This window comes from Phyllostomus hastatus, unplaced genomic scaffold (assembly GCF_019186645.2).
Source record: "Phyllostomus hastatus isolate PE091 unplaced genomic scaffold, TTU_PhHast_1.1 phas_scaffold_129, whole genome shotgun sequence".
Taxonomy (NCBI): domain Eukaryota; kingdom Metazoa; phylum Chordata; class Mammalia; order Chiroptera; family Phyllostomidae; genus Phyllostomus; species Phyllostomus hastatus.
Window position 1 is genome coordinate 4451543 of NW_025334009.1, and position 27091 is coordinate 4478633.

General features: G+C 67.0%; 3 protein-coding genes across 3 annotated transcripts; 2 read left to right on the top strand and 1 right to left on the bottom strand.

Moving 5' to 3' along the window:
- Positions 1–242: 242 nt before the first annotated feature.
- Positions 243–2835, top strand: GMPPB (GDP-mannose pyrophosphorylase B). The gene is made up of 9 exons (XM_045856602.1): positions 243–625; positions 735–815; positions 909–957; positions 1273–1415; positions 1591–1749; positions 1834–1912; positions 1986–2113; positions 2196–2378; positions 2461–2835. Exons 1-9 carry the CDS (start codon positions 497–499, stop codon positions 2590–2592), a joined length of 1083 nt encoding a protein of 360 aa, XP_045712558.1. The 5' UTR covers positions 243–496; the 3' UTR covers positions 2593–2835.
- Positions 2805–27090, bottom strand: RNF123 (ring finger protein 123). Its single transcript, XM_045856599.1, has 39 exons — positions 26743–27090; positions 24784–25046; positions 24421–24505; positions 21601–21680; positions 21398–21492; positions 21026–21080; positions 20830–20915; positions 20497–20583; positions 20253–20320; positions 20002–20127; positions 19582–19696; positions 19394–19498; positions 18854–18979; positions 18666–18758; positions 18525–18598; positions 17652–17769; positions 17394–17493; positions 17139–17200; positions 16907–16978; positions 16587–16707; positions 16052–16153; positions 14749–14855; positions 14302–14500; positions 13808–13953; positions 13427–13510; positions 12632–12739; positions 10860–11037; positions 9958–10032; positions 9721–9808; positions 9543–9630; positions 9372–9456; positions 8124–8263; positions 7817–8005; positions 7648–7723; positions 7351–7435; positions 3672–3814; positions 3439–3533; positions 3232–3317; positions 2805–3138 (listed from the first exon to the last, which is right to left on the bottom strand). The coding sequence occupies exons 2-39, from the start codon at positions 24863–24865 to the stop codon at positions 3018–3020; spliced, it is 3945 nt and encodes a 1314-aa protein (XP_045712555.1). The 5' UTR covers positions 24866–25046; positions 26743–27090; the 3' UTR covers positions 2805–3017.
- AMIGO3 (adhesion molecule with Ig like domain 3) lies at positions 3829–7270 on the top strand. Its single transcript, XM_045856601.1, has one exon. It carries the CDS (start codon positions 4531–4533, stop codon positions 6049–6051), a length of 1521 nt encoding a protein of 506 aa, XP_045712557.1. The 5' UTR covers positions 3829–4530; the 3' UTR covers positions 6052–7270.
- Position 27091: the final 1 nt, after the last annotated feature.

Here is a 27091-nt window from a genome sequence, read left to right on the forward strand (position 1 = left end):
GGCCGCGGGCGGCGGCGGACTCTGCAGGAGCCGGCAGGGAAGGCGGCCTCGCCCTTGGCGCCAGTTCCGCCTTTGGAGCCACCAATGGCCAGCTGACCCGCGGGTCCCGGGCGCGGTCCCCATGGCAGCCGGGCGCGCTCCGGCTCTCATTGGTTACGCTCGCCGGAGCCGCGCCCCAGCGCTCCTCCGCCCGCGGCGGTGCCACGTACGCGGTCGCCGATTGGCCCGCCTGGGTTACGTCATCGCCGGCCCGGGGCCTGCCTCACTGTGGAGCCTGCGCCTCTCCAGCCGGCCTTACGTCCTGGTTTGTGGCGCCCCGGATTTCGGCGTCGGGGCGTCCTGGGTGACCGGACAGACCCAGCGTTGGTCGGTCTGGCAGGTGAAGGGCACGGGTCAGGCCCGGCGGCGGGAGCGAGCGGCAGGAGTCGGCCAAGCAGGCCGCCAACACCGTGGAGCCGGGCCTGAGTCTCCAGCCGCCCGCCCGCCCGCTGGCGCGATGAAGGCACTGATCTTGGTAGGCGGCTACGGGACGCGCCTGCGCCCGCTGACGCTGAGCATCCCGAAGCCCCTGGTGGACTTCTGCAACAAGCCCATCTTGCTGCACCAGGTGGAGGCTCTGGCCGCGGTAAGGCCGGGGGACGTGGCAGGACGAGGGACGGCCAGCGATTTGGGGTGGGGGACACCCATGGCTCTGGCTAAGCCCACCTGTCTGCCGGTATTACTCTGTCCGACAGGCAGGTGTGGACCACGTGATCCTGGCCGTGAGCTACATGTCTCAGGTGCTGGAGAAGGAAATGAAAGCGCAGGAGCAGAGGGTGAGGCTTAAGTCAACTTTTGGCCCTTCCCTCGGTCCCCACTCAGCTTCTCACGCCGGTGGGAGGAACCTAACTGGGGCTTTTACCTTCCAGCTAGGAATCAGAATCTCCATGTCCCATGAAGAGGAGCCTTTGGGGACAGGTCAGTGGAGAGGGGAAGGCCCCTTGGGAGGAGTTTAGGGCAGGGGTGTGAAACTCGTTTTAACCGGGGGCCACACCAGCCTCCAGGCTGCCTTGAATGTAAGTTTAGGGCTGTGTACGTGTAACTGCTCCTTCACTGGGGGCGAGGAGCTCGGCACTGCTGCGGGGTGGAAACAAGGTGCTGGGCGGCCCGCGGGCCTTGTGTTTGCCCCCTGTGGTTTAGGGCGGGGAAAGGAGTAAGACCCAACCTGGAGCCTGGATCCAGGGCTCACCCCCCTGGGGGAAAATGACCTGTTTGTCCCCCCAACCCCGACAGCTGGACCCCTGGCACTGGCCCGTGACCTGCTCTCTGAGACCACAGACCCCTTCTTCGTCCTCAACAGTGATGTCATCTGCGATTTCCCTTTCCAAGCCATGGTGCAGTTCCACCGGCACCACGGCCAGGAGGGCTCCATCCTGGTAAGGGTCAGGTCTGTCTTCTCTGACGCTTCCACCTCCCACGTCCAGCCTCCCTTATATTGTGGGCGCAGAGCTGTGCAGGCTGGAATTTGGGGCACGGCCCCTGAGAGGCAGGACCGGGTGTACGTCGGGGTTCGGGAATGCTGGACTAGGCCTGGGGTCCCCCTGCCCTCAGGTGACCAGAGTGGAGGAGCCCTCCAAGTACGGCGTGGTGGTGTGCGAGGCGGACACGGGCCGCATTCACCGGTTCGTGGAGAAGCCGCAGGTGTTCGTGTCCAACAAGATCAACGCGGGCATGTACATCCTGAGCCCCGCCGTGCTGCGGCGCATCCAGGTGCGTAGCCGCGGCTCTCGGGGGGCCGGGGCGGGGCAGGCTGCCGCCACCGTGACCCTGCTCACGAGCTGCCTGCCCCCACAGCTGCGGCCCACGTCCATTGAGAAGGAGGTCTTCCCCATCATGGCCAAGGAGGGGCAGCTGTACGCCATGGAGCTGCAGGGTGAGGCAGGAAGGCCACGGGGCGGGGGCGGGCCGCAGCTGGGCTGAGCCCCTGATGCATTTCCCCCCTGCAGGCTTCTGGATGGACATTGGGCAGCCCAAGGATTTCCTCACCGGCATGTGCCTCTTCTTACAGTCGCTGCGACAGAAGCAGCCTGAGCAGCTGTGCTCGGGCCCTGGCATCGTGGGCAACGTGCTGGTGGTGAGGCCCTCGCCCAGCCCATCGTTAACCCCTCAGTCCTGGGGGACAGGCGGCCCACCTGTGTTTTCCCCACTGCCCTCAGGATCCAAGTGCCCGCATCGGCCAGAACTGCAGCATCGGCCCCAACGTGAGCCTGGGCCCCGGTGTGGTGGTGGAGGACGGCGTGTGCATCCGGCGCTGCACGGTGCTGCGAGACGCCCACATCCGCTCCCACTCCTGGCTTGAGTCCTGCATTGTGGGCTGGCGCTGCCGTGTGGGCCAGTGGGTAAGCCTCCGGGCTGGGTCGGAGGGGGAGGGGGCGGGCAGTGTGCCTGCCTCGCTGACAGGGCCTGCCCTCCCCCCCCCAGGTCCGAATGGAGAATGTGACGGTGCTGGGCGAAGACGTCATCGTGAACGATGAGCTCTACCTCAACGGGGCCAGCGTGCTGCCCCACAAGTCCATCGGGGAGTCTGTGCCGGAACCTCGGATCATCATGTGAGGGCTGCCGTGGGCTGCCCGAGCCCGTTACCGGCCAGGGGAGCACCGGCCCGACACATCGGAAGGCCCTGGACCCGCTGCCTCTTCTCCGGGGAGGCTGGGACGAGGCCAAGACTGTCGGGCACCTGCCTTCTCCTGGGGACAAAGTCTGGCGGGACCCTTGCTGGGCACACCCCACGAGGCCCACTCCCTCAAGAAGGGCCGGGCCCGGGCTGTATGGAATAATAATTTAATGCTCACTGTGGCCCCGACTGAGAGTCAAGCTCAGGCACAACGAGGGTGTGGCTGGGCTCCCACCGCTGAGGTTGCGCACAGACAGGAAGGTGGGATGGGTGGTGGGAGGTGTGGGGGCTGGCAAGGGGCGCTCGTAAATAGGGCCCAGCCTGGGCCTGGGCTCTCGCGGAGGCCCCTGCTGTGGGGACCAACCTAGGCAGCTGAGGAAGTGGCACTCGAGTTGGCTGCCTTGTCCCAGTCCTCTACAGACACGATGGTGGCTTTGCAGAAAAAGCAGTCCTTATTGTTCATCAGGTGCTGGTTGATGCAGGCTCTGCAACAGGAGGGGATGGAGGTGGCCAATGTGTCCCTGCTATTTCCCCTGCCCCGCCCCGTCCCGCCCCCCACACCCACAGGGCCCACGTACTTGCAGGATTTGTGGCCACAGGGCTGGAACACAGCAGAAATGGGGTGAGCGTAGCAGATGGGGCAGAGGTCCTCCTCGCTGGTGGGCTGCAGGGAGCAGAGGGCGAGGGGGCTGGGGTTGGTTGCCCAGGCAAGTGGGTGTACACAATGCGCACACACTGTCTTGCACTCGGGTGCCGGGTACGGCCTGTGCAGTAGCCCCACTCACCAGGGAGGCGGCTGCCGCCTGGGCAGATGCAGAGGTCAGGTGGGCCAGCATCTGTTCCACCTGGGCCAGCTCCTCAGCACTGATGTAGTCTGGATCTGGGGGCGGTCAGAGGGGTCAGGCCAAGTGTGGCCCTAGAACCAAGTGCCTCAGCACCCCCAGCCTGGAAGTTAGCTCTTTTTGAGACTGGTGGCCTGGCCCAGCCCCTCTCCCCGGACCCACCCTGGCCAACTCACAGCTCTGTAGGGAAAAGCGCTTCCGGTCAGGGGCAGGCAGGGCGGTGCCAGGAGCAGGGGGTTCCGGCTGCCCCAGAAGGTAGCAGATGGAGCGGAGCTGGAAGCAGGGGTCGGCCAGCAGCACTGATGTGGCTCTCTCTGTCCTAGTGGGGGGGGAGGGGTGATGTGAGGAGTTAGGAGGCTGGGACCTGTCTGAGAGCATTAGCTATTGGGGGTGAGGGGTGGGGAATGACACCCAACCTCCCCAGAAGTCCTAAATCCCAGTAAGGACCCACAGCTGGGGTACCAGTTTAAGGAGGCACAGGTGCCACCAGAAGGTAGTGCGAGCCCACCTGCCCCCTGACACACATTAGCCCTTTGAAGGGAACAGCAGCTGAAGGGCTTGCTTGCCAGGCTGCCCTGCTACTGTTCAGAGAGATGGGCGCTGCAGGAACCTGGCGACCAAGCGCAGGCTGAGGCATTGGGGCCAGAGTTACACCCCCTCTGGCGGCCACGGGGTAGCCTTGCTCCCGGGGGCGTGGCTACCCCGCCCCCTCCAGCAGGAGCCAATGGGAGCCCGATGCTCCGCCCCTGAGTAATTGGCTCCGTGAGAGTATTTAGGAGCGAAGTGTTCACGGAAAAACTCGGGAGAGCTGGGGAGACCCGAGAAGGGAGTGAGTGCTGAGAGCAGCGCGGGGGGGCCCCAGAGCAACCTGGAACTGGGGACCGGGAGCGGCCAGCCGTCGGGGGCGACTTCACATCCTGCCTTCCCCGCCATCGGCCTTTCAGCGCCACCCACGTTGAGCCGGGGCAGAAGGGGGCGAGTCCCGGCGCTGCGACCCGCGTAGAGTTACTGGTCCCACCCCAGGTCATCCCCGCCATGGCCTGGCTGGCGCTGCTGGGCGCACTGCTGTGCACGCTGCCCGTCGGATCAAGCACCCTGGACTCCGAGACCTTATTGAGCCCCACGCCCCATAACTGCCCCTACAATTGCACCTGTGCCGCCGACCTGCTGAGCTGCGCGGGCCTTGGGCTGCAGGACGTGCCAGCCGAGTTACCTGCGTTCGCTGCCGACCTCGACCTGAGCCACAATGCGCTCCAGCACCTGCCGCCCGGCTGGCTAACACCCCTCTCCCGGCTGCGCGCCCTGCGCCTGGGTCACAACGAGCTGGAAGCGCTGAGTCGCGGAGTCTTTATCAATGCCAGCGGCCTGCGGCTGCTCGATTTATCATCGAACGTGCTGCGGAGGCTTGGCCGCCACGACCTCCACGGACTGGGGGCACTCGAGATGCTGCTTCTGTTCAATAACCGCCTGGCGCACTTGGACGAGCTCGCCTTCCGGGGCCTGGGCATGCTCCGCCGGCTCTACCTCGGCAGCAACGAACTGGCCAGCTTCTCTTTCGACCACCTGCACGGTCTAAGTTCCACCCACCTCCACACCCTGGATCTCTCCTCCAACCACCTGGGGCAAATCAACATACCCGGCCTGGCGGCGCTGCCGGCCTTTCTCAAGAACGGCCTTTACCTGCACAACAACCCGCTGCCCTGCGACTGCCGCCTCTACTACCTGCTGCAGCGGTGGCACCAGCGGGGGCTGAGTGCTGTGAGCGACTTTGCACGCGAGTACACGTGCCTGGCTTTCAAGGTGCCCACATCGCGCGTGCGCTTCTTTGAGCCCAGCCGCATCTTCGAGAACTGCTCGGCCGCCCTGGCTCGGGGCCTGGAGCAGCCCGAGGAGCAGCTGCAAGTGCAGGTGGGTCAGCCCCTGAGGCTGCACTGCAACACCAGCGCCCCCGCCCTGCGCGTGGCCTGGGTCTCCCCGCAGCACGAGCTGCTGGTGGCGCCAGGGTCCCCCAACGGCAGCATCGCGGTGATGGGCGACGGCAGCCTGGCCATCAGCAGCGTGCAGCCGTGGCACGAGGGTGTCTTTGTGTGCCTGGCCACCGGGCCCCACCTGCGTCACAACCAAACACACGAGTACAATGTGAGCGTGCATTTCCCGCACCCGGAGCCCGAGGCCTTCAACACCGGCTACACCACGCTGCTGGGCTGCGCCGTGGGCCTGGTGCTGGTGCTGCTCTACCTGTTCGCCCCGCCCTGTCCCGGCTGCCGCCGCTGCTACCGCCGCACCTGCCGCTGCTGGCCCCGGGCGCCCAGCCCGCTCCAGGAGCTGAGCGCACAGTCCTCGGTGCTCAGCAGCACGCCCCCCGACGCGCCCAGCCGCAAGGCCAGCGTCCACAAGCATGTGGTCTTCCTGGAGCCGGGCAGGAAGGGCCTCGACGGCCGTGTGCAGCTGGCCGTCGCCGAGGACTTCGACCTCTACAACCCCATGAGCCTGCGGCTCAAGGCCACCTCGGAGTCCACCAGCTCCACAGGCTCTGAGGGGCTGGTGATGACCTAAGCTGCCCGGGGCCCCTGCCTGGGTCACCGTCTGCCTGCTGCTCGCCCCGCACCCTGCTGCCGTGCAGAGTACCGCCAGGGGCCGGTGGGGAGCACGGGCTGGGTCCTCCAGCCGCCGGAGTGGGCCTCCACCTACCTGCTCCACAGTAGCCCCACCCACTGGTGGGGGGGGTTGGGGTCCCCGACCACCCCCTCCTGTCTCACCTCAGCACAGGGCTGCCTGCACCCCCTTCCCTTCGGGTGTGAGGACTGGAACCAGGGCCTACCTGGGACAGCCCTCGCATTGGAGCCCCGGGGCACCCTCAGGGGCCGAGGCAGCCACCCAGGAGGGGTGGGAAGGGCTGAGGTATCAGCAAGCTCCCCTCCCCAAGGAAACGGCAAGGGAGCGGGCACCGAGAGAAGGGGGAGGGCTTCAGAGGAAGACCTGGCCCCCACCCACAGGCCAGGAGGAAGAAACGAGCCCTCCGCTGGTGAGAGCAGACTCCACCCACCAATATCCAACCTGCTTCCAGTTCCCAAATCCACGCAGGGTCCGGTGGGTAGGCGTGAGGCTCCTCCGCAGACCCCAGAGGTCTGTCCGGGGCCCAGCCAGGGTGGCCCTGCTGCCTCTGAGGCCAGGTGCATCACTGGCCACCCTGTGGACACAGCCTCTCCCGCGGGCTCACGGACAGCAGTCGGGGGCACTGTGGCCGGCGCCCCCAGCTTGTTAGCAGTGAAAAGCCTGCTGAGCAATGGCCCAGATGGGAGGGCGGGGCCGGGCTGCCCTGTCCCTTGGGGGGAGAAGCCTCTTAAGGGCTGGCACCAGTCTCAGTCTAATGACTTTGTGCGGCTCTCACCCCCTCCTACTGCTGCAGGGAGGCAGGGAGGGGGCTGGGAACCCCTCCTGTGTGGGGGCTGAGCTGGGGACCCCCAGAGGGCCCTGAATCTGGTTGTCACGGAGTTTCTTAATAAAGATAGCTCATTGCCAGAGTCTTCGAAAGTGCAGGTAACAGTGTGTACACGCGGCTCGTGGTCTCAGCAGTGCTGTCCTGGGCATCGCAGGGTGCCCCCGCCCCAAGAGTCTTGGTCCCCCTGCCCTGCCTGAGGCTCTGACCATGGGCCGAGCGCCCTGTCCGGCTGGAGCCCCTGACTCTCCCCCTCAGCTGCTGCCGTGGCACCTGTTCGGGCGTCTCAGCCCTTGCTGCCTTGAACCAGGCCCTGGGGCCCACTTTAGAAATGGGGAAGCAGCTGTGGGGGGCCTGCCCAGCCTCCTCCCCATGAGACTTCCCGCTCCCATGGGGGCCACGCCCCTGACACTCACCCTGAGGCTGGGCCATGCACCAGCAGCCGCACCAGGATGCCTGTCACTGCCACCAGGATAGGGTAGTGGTCCACGCTTTCCAGGCCTACGGGGAGGCAGGGAGGGGCATGAGCGCCCCATGCCCGCCTGCTGATGCTTGCTACCCTCCCTCCACACCGTCCTCCCCGCAGAGGGGCGCAGCTGAGGCTGGGGCTGCCGGGCCTGGCTGCGCCAGCACCAGATGGAGAAGCGGCATCACTGCTCCTGGCAGTGAAACCGAGGCCTGGTATGTTGGGTGCAGGGCACTTAGGTCCTCACCAGGAAGCCACAGGGTGACCACACGGTCAAACAGGTTCCTCTCAGCCGTCACCCGGTTCAGCACCTGGTTCAGTAGCTGTGAGAGCAGCAGACAGTTGGTGGCCAGGTGGGGCACTCCTGGGGCACCCCAGGGTCCCCCCACCCGCTCTCCTCGCCCTGCTGGACACACCTGTGCCAGACGGCGCAGCAGCATCTCGGAGGCAGGCTGGGTCCAGTCGAGGAACACCTCGGGCACCAGGGTGATGGTCATCTCCAGGACACGCAGCAGGCTGACCGAGAGGTCGAAGCAGGTGGCACACACCTTGAGCTGCCGGGTGTCCACGAAGTTCCTCTCCAGGCGTTCAGCCGCCTGCTGGATCTGAGCCGCCGGCAGGGGGGCGGGCGGCGGTCAGCGGTCAGCGGTCAGCGGCCTGGCCCACCGCAGGCCATGCCTCATGCTCTGCGACACCCCGGCCCCCAGAGCCGCCACGACCCACCTCCTGGATCATGCCGATGAACTCCGAGAAGGCCCAGTTGAGCTGGTTGAGGACGCTGTTGAGGAAGCTGGGCGCCAGGTCCGGGTCCTGGCGCAGCAGGTCCGCCATGTGCTGCTGCAGCAGCGTGGAGGGGCAGGGCTCTGCAGGGGCGTCGGGGGCACTAGTCAGGGGCCCTGCCTCTGCCTCCACTGGCGGGGCGGTTGTTGTAAGGACAGAAAGGCGGCTCTGGGAATGCTCGGGTCATGAAGGAAGAGGGGCAGGGCTAACTCGGTCCCCTCCCTCTGCTGAGCAAGCCCCACAAGCTGAAGGTGTTTCTGGCCCCACAGCACCGCCCAGGCCTGCAGCAGCCCCCTAGCCTGCGCCCCAGCAAGTCCCCAGTCACAGGCCCTTCGGGGAGGGCCGGACCCAGACAGGGTGACCTAGGCCCTTCCTCCCTTGCCTCAAGGTCAGCTTCCCCAAGAGCCTCCTCTGAGCCCTGCCGTCCTCTCCTGTCCTCTGCTGCCCTTGGCCTGGCCTTGGCACACGGCCGAGGTGGGGGGCGCCAAGTCTGGGCTGACAGGCCGCAGTAACTAGAGCCCGCAGCTGCAGCCGCAGCCGGGCTGGGCACCCCTCCCGCGCCCCGTGCAAATCAATAGTTCCGGCAGCAGCAGGACTCGGACCGGCCCGCCGCCACTCTGCACTGGCAGCTCAGTCCCGCCCTGCAGGCAGGGCCCGGGCAACGGGCAAGGACTCGCTGTGTGACTCCGCACAAGGCACTTGGCCTCTAGGGACACCCTTCGGGCAAAACAGCCCACAAAGGCAGAGCATACCCTGTGGGCCAAGGAGAGCCACCGGGTGGGGTGGGGACAGCGCGCAGCAGGCGGACCGTGAGCTGGACCACCCACAACCACCACGGCCCCCAGAGAGGGAGCACAGCCGCCCCTTCCAACCACGTGTCCCGCATGGGGGTCAGGGAGCCGGGTCTCCACCCTGCACGAGCTGTCAGCAGGCTGCGAAGACGCCGCCCCTTTTCACTGTGGCCCACGCAGAGCCTCAGGCCCAAGGGGCACACGGGGGCCTGGGGAGCAAGGGCCGTGTCGTCCCAGAGTGTCCTGGGGCTGGGAGGCCCAGGGAGAAGGGAAACCTCGGGGGGCAGACAGGGAGTTTGGGGCCCAGCACGAGGCCCAGAGAGGGGCTGGAAGGAGGGGGAAAGTCCGAGAGCCCAAGAGCGGGGCGCAAAGGCCGCCGCTGGCCCAAGCCGGTACTCACTCTGGAGGCTGGGCAAGTTGGCGTCCTCGGGTTTGATCTTCAGCAGGTGTGGCAGCCGCGTGTAGCGGTACCCGAACCCGCAGCCCTGGGGGTAGGGTCAGTGGAGGTCAGTGGGGCGGGGCAAGCCTTCGCTCCAGCCGCCACAGCCACCGCCCCTCCAGCCAGACTCACCTTCCAGAGCCGCACCAGGATCCAGTTGGTCTGGGCCCAGGGCCGCTGCTCGTAGGGGGCCAGGAGGCTCCTCACCATGGCGATGCGCCTGCGAGGCAAGGGGCGGCGGACACAGGGTGAGGCCGGGCACGGTGCTGCGAAGGGCAGGGTGCGTGCCCCGGCCCCGGCCCCCACTCACTGCTCCTCGGGAATGCGCTCCACGGCCCGCAGGGAGTGTGGGTAGCAGACGTAGCTGGCCAGCGCCTGCATCAGCGAGTCCCGGATGTCTGCCGGGACAAGCCGGGCCTCAGCCGGTGCCTGGCATGAGCCCGGGCCCCACGCCTCATGCCCATCGGGCCGGCGTTTTCTGCCGACAGTAGGCAGCCCGCGACGCCATCCTACCCTGGCCCCCAGAGCCCTCTGCAGGGCGCCTCACCAGTGCCCACGATGCGGCTGTCGGCGAAGTGTTTGGCAAGGATGGCGGCCAGGCGGGTCAGGGTCTCTTCGTAGCCTGCAGGGCGGGGAGTGAGAGCTGCTGGCTGGGAGTGGGGCTGCAGAGGGGGCCCATCCCTTGGCAGGGGGCGGGCTTGGGCGGTCGCTCCAGAGCCGGCTCTGAGGCTCAGTCTGGGCCCAAGCCAGCATCTGGGGACTCCGGGCACGACATTCACCGAGAGCCAGTGACACGCTAGGGCGCAGACTCGCTGTGGGGAGAGCGGGGTCCTGGAGAGAGCTCCGACTGGGCCCTGACCCACCTCAGTGCACACACTGGGCGGCTCAGCAGTCACCGCCCCAGCACCCAGGTGCCCCCTCTGAGGACAAAGCTTGCACCTAGGTTTGAGGTGGGGCCGGGGTGGGCCGGGAGCCTGCCCGCCCACAGCCTGATCCAGGAATAACCGACCCACCCTGGCCTGGAATCGGGGGTCTACCAGAAGCCGGGGCTCCCATGGCCCTCAGCAGGGCCCCACCCCTGCCGTGACCCAGGGACAAGCCCCGCCTCCCACGGCGGCCACGCCCTGCGGCAGCGCTCGTCGGCAGGGTGAGAGGCCAGCTGGCTCCTGGCCACAGCGCCGCCGAGTAGGAAGTGAAAGCGGGGGTCCGTTTCGCCCGTCTCCTTCCCAGGCCCAGGAGGAGCTGCTGGTTCGGTGGAACTGGCACCAGGCAGGGCTCTCCGCCATGCGGGCGTCAGCAAATGCTTGTCCAAAGCCCGCCGCACGGAGCAGGAGCCGCCTCGCCTCCTGCCCAGGCGCATGCGCGCTGGGCCTCGAAGGCTCACAACCGGACTCCCAGGGCCCTCACCGAAGGCCCTTTTCCGCCCCTCCCGGCCGGAACGGGCCTCACCAGGGAGCTCCTCCATGCTGTGCACCGGGCCGAAGTAATTCTTGAGAGCGCTGTAGCTGTTGATGGCCACGCTCAGGTAGAACTCGGGCAGGAAGGCGAAGAGCGACCCCGTGCGGTCGCCGTGCTCGATGGTGCGCAGGCAGACGCGCAGCAACCAGTAGATGTCCAGCATCTTCTCCTGCGGGGGGCACAGGGGGCTGCTGGGCTGCTCACGGGGAGGGCCACAGTGGGCACAGCTCGGTCTGGGGACCGGAGAGGCCTCCTCGGAATGTGACTCGGGAACTGAGAACGGACCCTAGGAAGCTCGGGCGGAGACGACGCTGGGCAGGCGGGACGGGCGCCCCTGGCCTGGGGACTCTGGTTTGCTTTCGTTTTAAAGGCGCAGGACGCTTTAAGTGAGAGGCAGGGTGACCAGCAGTCAGCCCGGAGCACTGCTCGGTGCAGAAGGGGCCGCAGGGGCGTGTGGGGACAAGGCCGTGGGGGGCCACAGCCTCACCTAGGCTCAAGGCAGCAAAGGGACCGCATGGCCGGGAATGGGGAGGCAGCCATGGCCTGCAGGGGCAAGGGCATGGCTGCACCGATGCGGCAACATTTCTGGGAGTGACGGAGCCTCCGTGGAGACCCCGAGAGCTGGAGGAAAGTCAGCCTGCTGCAGAGCAGCGGTGGTGCTCAGCAAAGCCAGGTGCCTGGAGATTCCCCAAAGGACAGGCACTGAGTTGGCAGAAACGTGGTCTGGAGCTCGGAGGGGACCGCGGTGGGAAGTCAGCGTGCCTACCGCTGGGACAGAGGCTACAGAAAGCAGACAAAGCCCGCGAGGGCTCCCGGCCCACAGTATGGTGCCCAGTCTGCCAGGACCTGCAAAGGAGGCCAGACCCAGGCCCCAGGCCCTAGGGCCCAGCCCAGACCCAGGGCACCCACATCTCCTGGGGAGGAGCCAGAGCATCGGAGTCGCACGGCGGCCCTCTGAGGCGCCTTCAGACCCGAGAACCGGGAGAAGATGGCAGCAAGAGGTCCGAGGGCAGGCCTGGCCTGGCGTGCACACGGCAGCAAGCCAGCGTCCAAAGCAGGCTGAGTCTGAGCGGGTCAGGGCTCAAGAAGGGAAGACAGATGCCGCCACGGCCCCCGGCGAGGCGCGAGAACAGGGAGGGGAGAAGACACGGCTGCAGGATCGGGGCCTGGGGTCCGAGCGCGGCCAGGGGCAGCTCGCCCCGTCTGCCCGCCCCTGGAGGCCGGCCGCCCGGAGGGCACCGCCTGGTCCTTCTGACTCACTCCTGGGTGTCCCCGGTGTCAGGACAGCGCCCGGCACGCTCCAGGCCCGGGTCCCTGTTACTGATAAGTGGGCGAGTGAACGAGCAGGAACACGCCAGTGGCCTCAAGGGTGGGAAGTGAGTCTGAGAGGAGGACGGGCGAAGAACGAGGGTGTGGCTTGGGCCGGGCCGCAGAGCCCCTGGGGGAGGTGGGGCTCGGATCTGAGCGGGGCGTGGGGAGAAGGGGAGGCAGGGAGAGACAGGCTCTGTTCAGCCCCGGGGTTTGTGAGCCGGCGGGGACTGGGGGGTCTAGGACAGCCAATCTGCGCAGGGTCCCAGGTCATAAGAGGTGCAGGGGACGTGGTGTGGGATGGAAGGAAAAAGGGTGAGGGGCGGGGAGGGAGCGTGTGCCAGAGGCCCAGGGCAGCAGGGCGCATCGAGGGGCTGGCACCACCCTGCCAGCCTGTGGCTCACCGTCAAGACTGGGGAGGGCAGCAGCCGCTGCCCAGAGCCACCTCTGCTCACCTGGGAGTAGACAGTGGCATGGACCCAGGCAAGACGGCGACTCAGGTGGTCCAGCTTCTCTGAGAAAACTTTCTGGCTCTTGGTCAGCTCTGCAAGGATGTCCTGCCGCTGCCAGCCAAGGAGAAGAGATGGTCAGGACACGCCCCACCCACCCACCCCCGCTGCGTGGGGCAGGCAGAGGGCTGGCAGACCCCTCTTCCACCTCCGACCCACCACTACGTCCTCGCAAGCCTTGGGATAGAACCATGGTCACCCCCTGGAGTGTGGAAGTGAGGTGCAGCTGGGGGGCCGGCAGCCCCCGGCTGGAACACCCCAGGGACTCTACGATGGAATGCAGACAGCTGGGGGCAGGCGGCCTGCCAGGGAGGCCCAGCCTGGGCGTGCCTGGCCACGCTCCCCAGGCTAGGTGAGCTGCAGGAGGGGCTCCCGCGGCCTGGGGGCGGGGGCAGGGCCGCTTCCTGCTGACTCTGCTGGCGGCCAAGAAAGCACTCAGGGTCAAATCCATAATTGATGAGCAGAGTGGGTGTGCTCAGCACTTAGCCGGCCAGGGGCGGGGCACCTGGCACAGGCCGTGGCTGGTGGACGGGGCTCTGCTTGTGCCCAGCCCCGGGGCCGGGCCCCCTCTCCCCAGTCCACTGCGGTCAGGGCAGGGGTGGGGACAAGAAAAACTGCTGGGGTCACCCCCGGGGGCAGGGCCAGGCCAGATTTCCTCTGCGGACTGCCCTGGGGGTCCTCAGGGAGCAAGCTGCCCCTCGGCCCCCCGCCCAGAGACCCGCCTGCCCGCGGGGGCCTCACCCGTGCGGGGCAGCGGCGGAGCTTCTCCTCGGTGTTCCTCAGGGCCGTCGCGTACTCGTTGACATCGTCCGACACGCCCACCATCTGCAGCACCGGACACCGCCCGTCGGTGCCACCCTTGGGCGCCGCACCCCGGTCTCCGCAGACCCAGCCTGGACCTCAGCCCCGGCAAGCTCCGGACCCGAGGCCCAGGACCCCCACCCCGCAGAGCCCGCCAAGGCGGGGCGCAACAGCACTGGTGGGAACCAGTCCTGCTGTGGCGCAGCCATGCCCAGGCACCCCTGCAGGCCTGGGGCACGTGTGGGGGCGCACGCACAGGCACACGCGTGCACCCAAACATGCGGAGCCGCGTGCCGTGCACTCGGACCCACGGTTCCAGACCTTGCCCAGCTGCTGGTGGACGCTGAGGTTGTACATCATGACGGCGCCGTCCAGGACCTCCAGCAGGGAGTTCTCCGTGAGGGGCTGCTCCGGCTCCTCGGGGGGCCGCCCCAGCAGCAGGCCCTCGTTCCAGTGGCTGCCTTCAACTAGGGAGGGGGCAAGGCAGGGTCAGGGGCCAGACCTCTCCAGTGGTCTCCCAAGCCTGGGGAGCCAGGACAGGCCTCGCAACAGCAGAAGGGAGCCAGCGCCCCCTGCTGGGCCCCAGGAGGGCCTGCAGGAAGAACACGGGGGAGGGGCAGGGCAACGTCCCGCAGCTCCGGGACTTATTTCTGTGGCATCGATTTCCTGCCTCGGAATGGACTCCCCACACCCTTGAGAGACCGCCAGGCCAGAGGACTGGCCCGGAAGGGAGTGCGTCCTGCCTTCGCCCAGGGTGGGAGTCACATGCGATAGAAGGGCCCTTCGAAACGGCGCCTGGCCCCGCCGACACCTACTGTCCTCGCGGGTCCTCTGCTCCGCGCTCAGCGTGCGGACCTTCACCTTCTCCGCGGTGCTCAGAGGCCGCCGGGGGGTCATCAGGCTCACGGCCGCGGTGCTGAGGAAGCGGTTGGCGCGGCCCAGGGTCGGAGAGCTGAGCCAGCCGGGCCGGGGCAGGGGCAGGGCGCCCCCAATGGCCAGGGCCTGCACGGGGCGCTGTGGTGGAGAGAAGGGGCCGGGTGCCGCTCAGCTCCCCGGGACCCGAACCGCTCAGGGCTCCCCTGACTCCTGGGGCTGGGGGATGGGAGGGGAAGGTTTGTGCCTCCGCCCGCAGCAAGGGCGCCTGCCCGCTGAGGAGCCCGCTGCCCGCACGGAGGGAGGACCGGCCTGTGACACCCCTGCCCTCGTGGAAGGAAAGAGGGGCAGCCCGACGCGAAGCCCTCTGCCTGCCCCTACCGCGGCACCTGGGCCGCAGCCGGGGACGGCTCCTCGTCCTCGTCCAGGTCGTCCATGGTGGCCGCCTGCAGCTCCAGCGGGTCGATCAGGATGTTGGCCTTGGAGGCAAGGTCATCTGGGAGGAATGGCGGAGGGGCTCTCAGCGCGGCGGAGGGGCGGGGCCTCACGGCGGAGCGGGACCTCACGGCGGAGCGGGACCTCACGGCGGAGCAGCCCAGGGCCGAGAGACAGCGCCACTGGCTGGGCAGGGGGCCTGGCAGGGCCCCACTCCCACGCCCGCGCCTCGCCCCTGCATGGACTCCGGCTGCCTCACTCGCATCCCCGTCCCGCCCTCCCCGTCAGCCCCCAGTCCCTCTGTCTCTGCCTCCGGGGACCTCAGTGCCCCCAGCTCCTCTGACCGTACCTTCCTCCTCCTGCTCTATCAACAAAAGGGGACCCAGGGCTGCCCCAGCTTCTGCTCACTTCGCACCCCCCCAGGGCCCAAGCCTCACTGCCAGCTGGCTCCCACCTCCGTGCTGAGGGCTGACCACACCACTTCTGCCCCCAGACCAGGCCTTGGTCCTGGCTGTGTCCCTGGGCACCTCGAACACACCCGACCTGTCATCGCAGCCTCCTCCTGAAACCCCTCTCCCTGATGCCACCCCAGCCCCACAGCCCCTGGCAAGACGCCTGGGGACCCGGGGTCCTCCTCGCCTCCTGCCCTTCATCCATGCCCTCCCATCCTGCCTGTTGCCTGGACAACCAGCCACCCTGTCCGGTTTCTTGGCCTTCACACCCCGTTCTAAGCACCGCAGCATCCAGAGGGAGCGTCTTACAACGCAGATCCCAGACCTCACGCCCCTACCGCGCAAAAAGCGGCCCTCGAGACCCCCCCGCGGCATCCGCCACCGCTCCCTGCCTCGCACTCCCTCCGGGCGCAACGCTGCCTCCGCGCTGTGCGGGCGGGGCGCTCAGCCCTCCGGTCGGCAGCCACTCGTGCTCATCCCGAAAAGCAGCTCACGCAGCAACTGCACACCACCCCTCCGGACGCGGTGACCTCGCCAAGATTCCATGGTCCCCCCTGTCAGCACCCCCACCCCCACTTCTTTACAGGGCTCCCGGAAGTCCCTGGGGGTGGGTGCTCCAGGGAAGGGACAGCAGGACCCCAGACGCGAGGCAGAGTGGGCAGATCAGCATCCAGCGGCCCCAGCGGGTCGGTACTCGGGCGCCCTCTAGTGGGCACAGTATAGCTCAGCACTCTCGGCAGGGCTGGCTCAGATACACGCCCGCCACCCAGCCGGACCTGCTCTCTGCCCACAGGCCTGCACTCACCCTTGAGGGTCTTCCGAAGGTGTGAGAGGAGGCCTCCGAGGCGCTGCTGGTCGAAGTAGTCCACCTTGCCGTTATAGAAGACCTGGGGTGGGACGTAGGCCTCTGCAACACGTCGGGGAGCCAGGCCAGCAGTCAGAACCCAGTGGGGAGACCTCCCAGAGGTCCCCCCTGAGCTCCGGCCCAGCACAGAGGGGACTCCTGGCGTTGGTCACCCGCCCACCCAGCGTGCAGCATGGCCTCCTGCCACTCCCATCCCCCACCGTTTCAGGCCAGCGCCAGCAACTGCACAACTCGGGACTGAGGGTGCATTTGGGTTGTGGGTGCTCCAAGGAAAATGAGCGCCCCGGCCCAGCCCCTCGGGGTATCCCCCCAACACAGGGCACCTACGGCTTCCCCTGACCCTTGAGGACTGTGCCCCACAAAAACACAGGGCCCTCAAAGCCCAACCGAGGTGTCCCCTACAAAGCACTGCAGGGGACTGGGCAGGCTGGGACCCAGAGAGCCCATGGGGACAGTCAGGCCCGGCCCCACTCACCGTCACTGTAGGAGGCGTGGGGGTTGGCAGCTTTGTACTCGTCCCAGTAGCAGCGCAGCGCAGAGATCAGCCGGTGCAGGAAGCAGACCATGTACTCGGGGGGGCAGAGCAGGGGTATGTTCTGCGGGCACAGGGCGTAGGACATGCCGCGGTTCCAGCCCAGAGCCCAGCCCACTCCTCACCCGAGGCCGGTCCTGGGGCCTGAGACGGGCAGGGAGGGCAGGGGCCGGGGCACGGGAAGAGCAGCAGAAGCCCAGGGTGCAGACCCCACCACGCAGTCAGGGGCCCATGGTGGGCTGGCCTGGAGGACGGACACCTACCCCCCGGCTGCTGGCATTCTCCTGCAGAAACTTGCGGAACTTGGTCAGGAAGATGTACCTGGAAGCTTCACCCTTCGGGGGGAGGACACATGAAGCTGTGAACGGGCCGAGGACGCTGGCCCGGGGCTGGGCTAGCTCACGGCCACGCCTGGGCCTGGCCGGCCGTGGGAACCAGAGTTGGCCCTGCCCTCCCGGCCAGGCCCCCCCGCACAGGTGTCTCAGAGCCACTCACCCCGTTGTCATCTTTATTGTTCAACAGCAGCTTCAGGACCTGGACCTGCAGTTCTTCCACCACTGGGGGTGGGGTGGGGGAGGACAGGGAGCCCTCAGCAGGGCCCTGCCCCCGGGGCTCCCAGGGGCAGGAGGGGGCATGGGCTCGGGTGGGGCTCCACCACCAGGGCCCCCGAGCCCAGCCTGGGCGCGGTCACGACCAGGGACCCCCAAGCACACACACCCGCCCGCCCGCCCCGGCCCAGGCAGGCCTGACCTTCGATGCGTTTCTTGAGTCTCTGGCAGCCCCGCTCGTAGGCACGCCTTCGCAGCCGCTCCTCGGCCGTCTCGTCCTTGGTCTCCTTGCCGTCTTTGCCCTGGGCAGGGGCAGGGCAGGGAGGGGACGGAAGGGCTAGCCCGCCACCCCCAGCCCTGGGCCAGGGCTGAGCACCTGGGTGGCCCCTGCAGAGTGCCCCACTTAGACAACCCCCACCCCCGCCCTCTCTCAGACCCCGCCCCCGCCCGGCCCACCCACCTCCCGTCCTGAGCGGTGGGGCCACCAGGTGGTGGGGATGAGCTCCTGCAGGCCGGCCTCCTCCACGCGCAGCGGGCTCTTGATGTGGAAGAAGACAGCAGACCGCAGCACGTCGAAGCTGGCGCGCGTCAAGGCACAGCTCTGCTCACCCGAGGGCACACCCCCACCACGAGTCCTCCCGGGAAGCCCTGCAAAAACCCACCCGTCCTGTCGTGCTCCCGTCTCTGCGGGAGTCCTGGAGGGCCGTGGCGGCCAAGCCCGACCCCCAGCAAGGGCTGTCACAGGTAGAGGCCTGTCACCACAGGGACAGATGCTGTGGGACAGGCTGGAGAAGGGCCTGGTGCCCCCCCCCACCCCATTGCCCAGCTCTGTTTCTGCTTCCTGGGGGCTGAAGACCCCAGAGAGGGAAGATGGCTGCTAGTGCAGGCTGCGCGGCCAGGGGCTGAAGCCCCTCCCCCTCCCGTTCTTTTCACTATCCTCGGCACTCTGGGGAAGCAGGAAGAGCCGACTTCTAGAGGATCCCGGGGAGCCCCCGACATGGGGCCGACAAAGGTACAGTGCTCTGGCTGAAGGGGCAGGCCCTGCTGGCTCCCCGACACCTCCACGCAGCCCAAGAGTCTGCAGTCATCTGGAGACCCCTGCTTGGGCGGGCTGGCCGGCTGGCCGCCGGGCCTCTGCCCTGCCCTCCCCGCTTGGTAGAGAAGGTGCTGGGAGGGCTTGTCCCGAAGCAAGGACTCACATACTGGGTGGCTCCGGTCCTGCGGGGCCTCCCTGGGGGCTCCTCGCCAGAGGCCCACTGCATCGCCCACCCCCGGCCTCTGCTGACCGCACAGGACAGGTGCCTGGCCCACCGGGTGGCAAGGGGAAGGATACAGGACGTTGCTAAGCAGGAACTTGCGGGACTTCTCGTGCTTCAGGATGGCGATGGTGAGCTGCAGGTAGCGGACCTGCGGGGAGGGGTGCTCAGCACGGGCGGCGTGGCCCCGGGGGCGGGGCAGCAGCTCGAGCGCCCACCTGCAGGCTCAGGTCCGGGACGATGGGCGAGAACCGGTACAGCCGCAGCAGGGACATCATCAGCTGCTTGAGGCAGTCGTGCACCTCGTAGTCCTGGGGGAGAGGCCGGGCGGGCTGCTCACCTCCCGGGCCGAGGGCGGCCGCCTCCCAGAGCCGCCCCCAGCGGGGCCCGAGCCCAGGAGCCTCACCTCCATGAAGAGCCACAGGAGGTCCAGGACCTGGCGCACCACAGCCTGCGCCTGCGTGGGGGTGCCCGCCTCCATGACGCCCAGCAGGAAGTTCGTGAACACGGCCTCCACCAGGTACACCTTGCGCTGCTCCAAGGGTGGGCACAGGTGAGGCCGTGGCACCCGTGCCTCGGCACGTGGCCAAGGCCACAGGCACAGGAGGATCCTTGGGACCCCCTGAGCAGCCCCGAGATACAGATGCGCCTTCTGGGGTCAGACTGAGACACAGGGGCCACCGCCCGCCCCACAGCCCGCTGGGGCTTTGCCCCTGCAGCTGCCCTGGCCTGTGACATTGTTACCCCTCAACCTTCTTTCTAGGGCGCCCCCGAGACGCTCAGCTGGAAGCGTCGCCCCCTTTGCTCGGCGACAGCCGTGAGGTCTGAGGGCTCTGGCCACACGGGGCCCTGCCGGGCGAAGGTGCAGAGCTCACCCACCGCGGCGGCGCAGCCCCCGCACGGGCTCCTCTGCCACGGCCCGCCCCCCCCCCCGGGGTGCCCTCACCAGCAGCGGGGCAAAGTGGTGGAAGATGTGGGCCAGCGTGAGCAGGACGGTGGGCTGGCCCTGCAGCTGCCACTCCGAGCTCTCCTTCTCCACCAGCCGCCCCTCCTGTGTGTGGCGAGGAGAGGGGGCCGTGAGGGGCAGAGGGCAGCGGAAGGCCCCCAGCTCCCCCGGCCCAGAGCCCGGCTCACCACGGGGTCCAGCTCCACACTGAGCACTGCCCGGAAGCAGCCCAGTAACCTCTGCGCCCGCGCCAGGTCGGCCCGCGGCGGGTCCTGCAGGGGCCGGTAGCCCGCTACTGGGTAGGTGCCACAGAGTTAAGCCAGCACTGCCGCACCTGTGGCTCGGACACGCCCGCGCCCCACCCTGCCACTGGGGGCCCTGCGGAGGGGCCTGGGCCCCTGGGCCGCCGGACGGCCGCCTGGCACCGGTCTCCCGCTTAGCCTCCTTAGCAGGGGGACGCTTCCTTTGCAGCTTTGTGTCCTTCATCTGCTCGGCTGAGAGGACGACGGTGCCCACCCCCAGCCCACAGAGCCCCCGGGGCAGGGAGCCCCGCTCAGCTTCCCCAAGACCTTCCGAGCAGCCCCACAGCCTCCTTCCCGAAAGGATATCGCAGAGGACGGCTGCCGAAGTTGAAGGCCACGGACTCCTTGAAGGAGAGGCTGATGGCCGGGAAGTAGGCCATGCCCGGGCCCCGGGAGAAGTTCTCGAAGGCGGTGCCCAGCGACACGCCGTTCCTGGGGCGGAAGGGGGGGCCTGTGAGCCAGTGCTAGGGCCCCCGCTGGGGCTGTCCTCCGCGGGCCACCCCCTCGCAGGGACCAGGAGGCCGAGGGCGGCCCGCGGGGAAAGGCAGGGCACTCACAAGCAGAAGGACAGAGCGCCGTCGTCCAGGTCGATCAGGCAGCTGACGATGTCCCCCGCGGCCCACGCCTGCCGGGGGAGGGGCCTGACAGCCGCGCAGGGGCCCCGCGGCCCACCCCCGCTGCCCCCCGGGAGACCCCCGCGGTCCTGTGCCCTCCCTGGCGCCCTGCAGCCCCTCAGAGCTGCCCAGTGGCTCCCGATGAGCTGCAGAAGGGCAGGCGGGCCCCGGGGGGCTCGGCCCTCACCTTGCCGTAATTCGTCGTGGTCACGTTCCACTTGCGCACCCGGTTGCCATCATAGGCGTAGGAGTTGTGCGTGTCTCCGACCCCCTCCTAGGGAGGCAGGTCTGTGAGGCCCGGGGGAGGGGGGCAGGTGCAAGGCCAGAGCCCACCAGCCCCCAGCCTGGGGCTCTCACGGCTTGAGACAAGGCAGCGGAAGCTCCGAGGGAAGTGGGGAGGGCGGTTCGGGGGCTGGGCTGCCCTGCAGCAGGGTGGGGCACAAGCCTCCAGGGGGCGGTCGGGCGAGGGTCTGGGGGCCGAGGCAGCTCGAGGCCTCCCCCCCCCCACCCCCACGCGTACCTCCTGGTTGAAGCGGCAGTTGATGGTGCACCAGCCGATCTGCATGAGGCCCTGGGAGGAGATGAGCACCTCGTAGACCCATTTCCCTGGAAAAGGCCAAGTCAGGCCCTGCGGGGAGACCGCGGCTGCCTCCCACCCCAGGCCGGGCCCTCCGACGTCCCCCGGACTCTGGGCCCGCAGGACAGCGCGGCCTCACCTTTGTACACACACGTGGTCGAGCGGATGGTACCGAAGTTGCTGTGTCCGATCACCTGGGTGAGGAGAGGGCCGGTGAGCCCGCCCCCACCCCCCACTCAGCCCGCCCTGGTGGCGTGGGCCTGTCACGGCCAGCGCCGCACCGTGCCCAGCAGGGCCTAGGCCTGTGTCAGCAGGGATTCTGAGCCAGGAGCATGATGGGAGGGGCTCGTGGCTATGCTGGGAAGAGCCTGGGGCTGCAGCGCCTCCAAGAGGGTTTCCGGGGTATGTCAGGAGGGTTTGGGGGCCGAGGACTCGACGGGCCACATCAGGAGGAGCTTAGGGCTGTCGAAAGGGGCTTGGACCCGAGGTCCCAAGCCTTGCCCTCACTCACCCCCAGGAGGTCATCGTCCACCAGCAGCAGCCCTTCGAAGCCACTCGTGTGGTCCAGCACCACAGTGGAGGGGCCGAGCCGCCCTTCCGCCTGTCCTGCAGAGGGGAGAGGCGGGTGTGGGGGCGGGCAGCGCAAGGGCTGGTGGGAGCCTGCCGGGGCAGCCCCCGGGGCCCACCCGTCCCACCGCAGAAGCTGCCACGTACCCTGGCTCTCCTCATCCTCACTGTCCACCTGCAGCAGCTGGTCCAGGTGTTCCGGCAGGTTCTGGAAGTTCAGGGGTTTCCTGAGAAGAGCAAGAGGCTGCGAGGGGCCCAAAAGTCCTTGAAACCAGCCAGACGACACCCCACCCCCCTTCCGCTCCCTGGAACCTGAGGGGGCCTAAGACGCAGAGGGTGGCCGCCCGGACTCCAGACAGAGGGCTGCGCCTAGTCCTGGCTCAGGCGTGCTGGGGGTCAGAAGGCTAGACCGTCTGCCACACTAGCAGTCATGACTGCTCCGACGGGGTGCACCTCCGGACTGTTTAAAAAGGAAGAGCCCCCTCTGAGCCTTAAGTCCCTCATCCGTAGGAAGGAGCAGAAGCTGTGTGTCGGGCACGCCGTGAAGGCTCCAGGGAAGCACCCTGCTCCGCTCTCCCAGGCAGCCGTGCCGACTGCGCCGGGAAAGGACGGCTGGGAGAAATGCGCATCCCCAAGTGCTCAGCATCCAGGACAGCTAGTCCAGCCCCTGACCCCAGCCCTGTGCCTCCGTCGGGACCAGGCTTCCAGCCCCGCCCCCCGCCCCGGGAAGTCTGTGTTGAATCAGACGTGTCCTGGCAGTCGGAAGGGCTCGCCCTTCTGTGCTGCTGGCTGGCTGCGCTGTACCAGCCTGTACAGGCCAGCAGAGCACGTGACCTGCCTGTCCGCCATCCGCCCCAGCCAGAGGGATGGGAAATCTGTCTGAGTGGCCCCTCTCCCTCCCAGCACACGTGCTCAGGGGAGAAAGGGCACTGTCTCGCGCCAGCCAGCTCTGCCCTGAGCTCAGCTGCTAAGAATAGCGGGGAACGGGGAGGGGGGAACCAGCAGGTCCCAGGCAGAGAGGAGGCCCGTGCCCCTGGGGATCCAGGCCGCAGGGTGCCAGCACCCGCTCTCCCACCTCGACTCCCGGCTCCCACCCCCTTCATCTCCCTGGAGAGCAGGGGCTGGGAGGGGACGCAGGGGCGTCAGAGCACCCATTCTCCGGCAAGGCGGCCTCAACCCAGGCTCAGGGACCACGTGCTCCTCCCAACCGGGTGCTACTGCTGACCCTGAGCTGCAGGAGGTGGGGACGCACAGAGCCGCGTCTCCGTGTGACTGTATGGCCGTGGCCACGGAATGGGGTGCTCGGACAGCAGTGGGAAAGGCTGCAGCCAACCTCATCTCTGAACGCCCTAGTCCACGGCCCCGGGACAAAGGAGGCTTCCTCAGGAGTCCCTCCTGGCCCACACCCGGGAGCGCTGCTCTGGTCCGGCGCCTGCTCACCAGAGCAGCTGTGGGCAGGCCCCCCCAAGACAAGACTCAGCCCCTCTCAGTGCCTACAGCGCGGCCCACATGGCCAGGCCCAGCACCGCCTGCCCAGGTCCTCCTCGTCCAGGGCCCTCCGTCCACACAGCCACTGACGGACGGCCCTGCCACCTGCTCTCCCTCCTGGCAGCCGCAGCACCCGCGGCAGCGGGACCGCCTGCGGTGTCACATGAAGTGGGGATCAGATGGCCCTGGGAGCAGGCCAGGACTGGGGCTGGGGCGGAGGTGGGCAGCACCCTCCAGCAGAAGGAACCCCGCGGCCACCACGGCCCCTTAAATGGAACAGGCGGCTGCCGCCCTTTGTGCCTCGTGCCTGCCCGGACAGCAGAGACCGTGGACGACGGAACAGGCCAGGCTGGCAAGGGGCTGAGCGGCAGGGACCTGGGCCTCCGGGTAAGCGGCACGTGCAAAAAACAATTTAGCAACAATCCTAAAAGTGACTGCAGCTCAAGCGTTTTGGCCACAGGATCCCAAGCCCGGGCACCCTCACAGCACCACCTACAAAAGCAAAAGCCCGCCCGAGCCAGGGCATGGCGAAGGGCTGACCCCTGCCCCGAAAAGATGCCTGCCAAGGTCAATTTGTAATGCAGGGAAGCACTCAGAGGACACCGTCTGGTGACAAAAACAGGATTTAAACTTCTGTATACTTCTGGAGGCGAGGGGCGTGTCCATTATCTAGATGACAGTGATGGTTTCACAGGATAATACAACTCACTTTAAATACATGTGGTTTATTATACGTCGATGATCCCTCAATAAAACTTTTTTTTTAAAAAGTGCTGATGGTGACAAAAATTTTTTAATTAAAAGTTTTTTTTGCCCTGGCTGGTGTGGCTCAGTGGATTGGGCACCAGCCTGCAAACCAAAGGGTTGCCGGTTCGATTCCCAGTCAGGGCACATGCCTGCGTTGCGGGCCAGGTCCCCAGTAGGAGGCGTGTGAGAGGCAACCACACAGTGATGTTTCTCTCCCTCTCTTTCTCCCTCCTTTCCCCCTCTCTAAAAGTAAATAAGAAAATAAATAAATAACCTTTAAAAAATGCTCTTCTATACAGCATAGTCCAGACTACAGAGATTGCGAGATACAAAAACCCTGCCCGGGGAAGTCATGTTAAAATAATGAGACAACAGGTGCTTTTTCTTCCTCCAAGTTTCTGCTAAAACACACTTGTCACTTTGATACGGATTAAACTTAAGCACATTAAACGTGCAAGGAGAAGGAGCAGAGTAGGGGCTACTCTGGACGCTGACCAGGCACTGCCCCTCTGACCCCCACAAGTCCCTCGGAAGGAAGGTGCCGGCGCTGCCAGAGGGGAGAAAAAAGCAGAGCCCAGAAGGCAGGCGCTCTGGCCACAGGCCTCACAGCCAGGAGCAGTGGTGAGAATGGACCCCAAGCCAGCCGACCCCGAGCCCGCGCCCCCTTCCCCACACGCAGCCTCCGGCCTCTGGGCTCCTGCAGAGGAGGGAGGGCCACCCACCAGGCCATACCTGCTGGTGGCTGCAGTGGGTGCCTGGTCAGGAGAGGAAAAGACACGGTGCAGGTAGTCATTCAGTAGCTTTTCGTGCACAATGCCTGGGCCACGGGGCGGAGGGGGAGAAGGGTCACATGTCAGTGCGTCTCTCAGCTCTGTGGGCCCCAGAGGCTCCTGGTCCTGGGCCAGCCACAGGGGTGAGAAGAGCAGTCCTGTTGGGGGCACTGCTCCATGGCAGCTGGTGGGGAGGAGCTGGCTGGCAGGCACAAGGGGTGCGGCTCGGCCTGAGGCTCAGCGGACCTGTGGCTTTGCTGCCTCTGTCTCTCCCTTCTCTTTCCCTCGACGTAAGGAGCCTCCTCCCTCGCCTGCCCGCCCTTACCTGTGGCCCTGGATTTCTCGGCATCTGAGGTCAGCCTGTAGTTCTTGCGGGAGAAGGACATGCCGGCCCCCTTGGATGCCATCCTTCATCTCTTGTGGGCAGCCAGTGGTCCTGGAGGCGGAGGCTATCTCAAGCCGGCCAAGGGCTCCCGCACTGACCTCAGTCCTAGGGTGGCCGGAGGGCTTGGGCGCAGGTGAGGCCAGGTGCATGCACGTCCACACACGTACTGACTCAAGGAGGAGGAGAGCAGGGGCTCCAGCTTCCTAAGTAGGAAGGGAGGGTATGTAGGACCCCATGTGACAGGCCCATGTGACAGGGCCCCACAGAGAGGTGCAGATATACATATGTTTGTTGGACCCAACTAAATGCCTGAGTCCTGGGAAAATCAGACCAAAGTGCCCACCGTGAGGCGGCCTAGGAGCAGAGCCCTTATGTCCCTCTCAGCCCTCAGCCACAGCGGGTCAGGCTCATATCCAGGATTCGATATACCTTACACCACCCTCCCCCAAGTGTGGGTCCCCACCCAGCGCTGGGGGCCGTCTTTAGCTACAAGTCCTGTGGACACCGAAGGCCAAGATTCCCTCCTCAGCTCCAGGATCCTCCCTCCTCTTGTCCAAAGTCCTGCTGGTTCTCTTGTTCCCACTCACTCACACCACCCGTGCCCAGTCCTCCTCGTGGACCCTGTTGGTCTTCCCACTGCTCTCCATCCCCCACCGGGGAGCTGCGACAGCTGCTTGAAAAGCTGCGAAGTCGCTGGAGCCAGCCTGGTAGCCTCACGCCGTCCTGTCCAGCACAGCAGCCACCAGCCACATGTGGCCACTCGAATTTGAATTACAGTTAAAATTTTCCTAACATTCAGTTTCTCAGTTGTATGAGCCACATTTCAAGGATTCAGTGGCCACGTGTGGCTCGTGCTGACTATACTACACGCTGCAAACACAGTCCACTTCCCTCGTCCCAGGAAGTTCCACCGGACAGCACAGGTCTGGAGCCCGGCCCCCAGCACTGCCTTAAGCAGCTCTCCCTTCTCTGCAGCCGGCCGGCCTCTTCTTATCTCACCCCCAACAGGTCCTCTGTCCCCATCACACACCCTCGCCCATTCCCGGGCCGAACCACGCCTGCCCCTCCGGAAGGTGACTCTCCCGCCCTGCCGCCCACCGCGGGCCCTCCACGGGCGTCCAGGCCCGCGGCCCCTCTCACACCAGGACAGGTGCAGGAGGTTAGACGCGGTCACTCATTCGGTCAGAAGACCTTCCAGACATCCGCTCTGGGTGTGTCAGGTGCTGAGGACCCAGGTGAGAGGCGGACCCTGACTCTGCTCGGGGACTGCCTGCCCAGCCCCGCCGAGAGACCCGGGGTCGGGGCAGAACCGACCCCATCCCGGAGCCCAAGGGCGCGGAGGGCAGTGCATGTCTCCCCCAAGTCGCCTGTGCCCGGCCCGAGGATCCGGAGGACCCTCCAGGCCAGCTCCAGCGCGGAGCCCCGCACCACAGGCTGAGACACTCTCGCACTGGACGGAGGGGGCAGCGCGGGGAGCCGCAGGGACCGGACCCGCCCCGCTCGGAGCCGGGCCGCCCCTCACTCACCCCCAGCCTCCGCCGCGGCGCCCCGGCTCACAACATCCGCCCAGCCTCTCGGCTACGGCGCGCGTCCGGGGTCAAACTAAGCGCCCGCCGCGCACGCGCAGCGGCCCGCGGCTGGCCTCCGTCAGGAGGCCCCTTCCGCCACCTCCAGCCGGGCTGTTCCGGCCTCTGCCTCGCTCGACCCCTGCCCGCACAGGAAGAGCTCCTGGCCTAGTCATCTCGGAACACAATGTCCTAACTGGGAGCCCCTGGCCGCCTATCCCAACTCCTACCCGTCGTTAGGGTCCCAGATGTCCCCTAAGAAGGCCGCTCCTGCCAGGTCTCTGCTACCTGTCACCCCCACCTCCCTTCAGGCTAGACGGGTGGCCTGGCTCACCTTCCCTGGGATGACACCCGTGATGGGGCAAGCGTGTCCTCTCTGGGCTCTGCTGTTAGGGGTGTGGGCCCATCTGTCTGCAGCTGGAGCCGATAAGTCAGCAAAAGGCGCGGGCTGCTTGAGGCTGGGGCAGGGAATACTCCCCGCTCTCCAAGGAAAAGCAGGCTCAAAAAGCTTTAATGTCACTGCCTAGGGGCTGCAACCCAGGACCCTGGCTGCAAAGCTGTCTATACTGCCCGTCCCTTCAGAGCAGCCTAGGCTGCAGGGGGACTCTGCCCCCACCCCAGGGCGCCTGGAGTCCCCACTGAACCTTTTCAGCACCTGCCCACTACATAGGGAGACCTCTCCA

What these genes read in the sequence shown, in the direction of transcription:
- AMIGO3 (XM_045856601.1), top strand. Translation starts at nt 4,531, where the DNA reads ATGGCCTGGCTGGCGCTGCTGGGCGCACTGCTGTGCACGCTGCCCGTC.
- GMPPB (XM_045856602.1), top strand. Translation starts at nt 497, where the DNA reads ATGAAGGCACTGATCTTGGTAGGCGGCTACGGGACGCGCCTGCGCCCG. An exon ending in AGGTGGAGGCTCTGGCCGCG is followed by an intron (nt 626 to 734) that starts GTAAGGCCGGGG and finishes TCTGTCCGACAG; the next exon opens with GCAGGTGTGGACCACGTGAT. An exon ending in GCCAGGAGGGCTCCATCCTG is followed by an intron (nt 1,416 to 1,590) that starts GTAAGGGTCAGG and finishes CCCTGCCCTCAG; the next exon opens with GTGACCAGAGTGGAGGAGCC.
- RNF123 (XM_045856599.1), bottom strand. Translation starts at nt 24,865, where the DNA reads ATGGCATCCAAGGGGGCCGGCATGTCCTTCTCCCGCAAGAACTACAGG. An exon ending in AGAATGCCAGCAGCCGGGGG is followed by an intron (nt 16,708 to 16,906) that starts GTAGGTGTCCGT and finishes CTGTGCCCGCAG; the next exon opens with AACATACCCCTGCTCTGCCC. An exon ending in TGCTGCGCCGTCTGGCACAG is followed by an intron (nt 7,724 to 7,816) that starts GTGTGTCCAGCA and finishes CTGCTCTCACAG; the next exon opens with CTACTGAACCAGGTGCTGAA.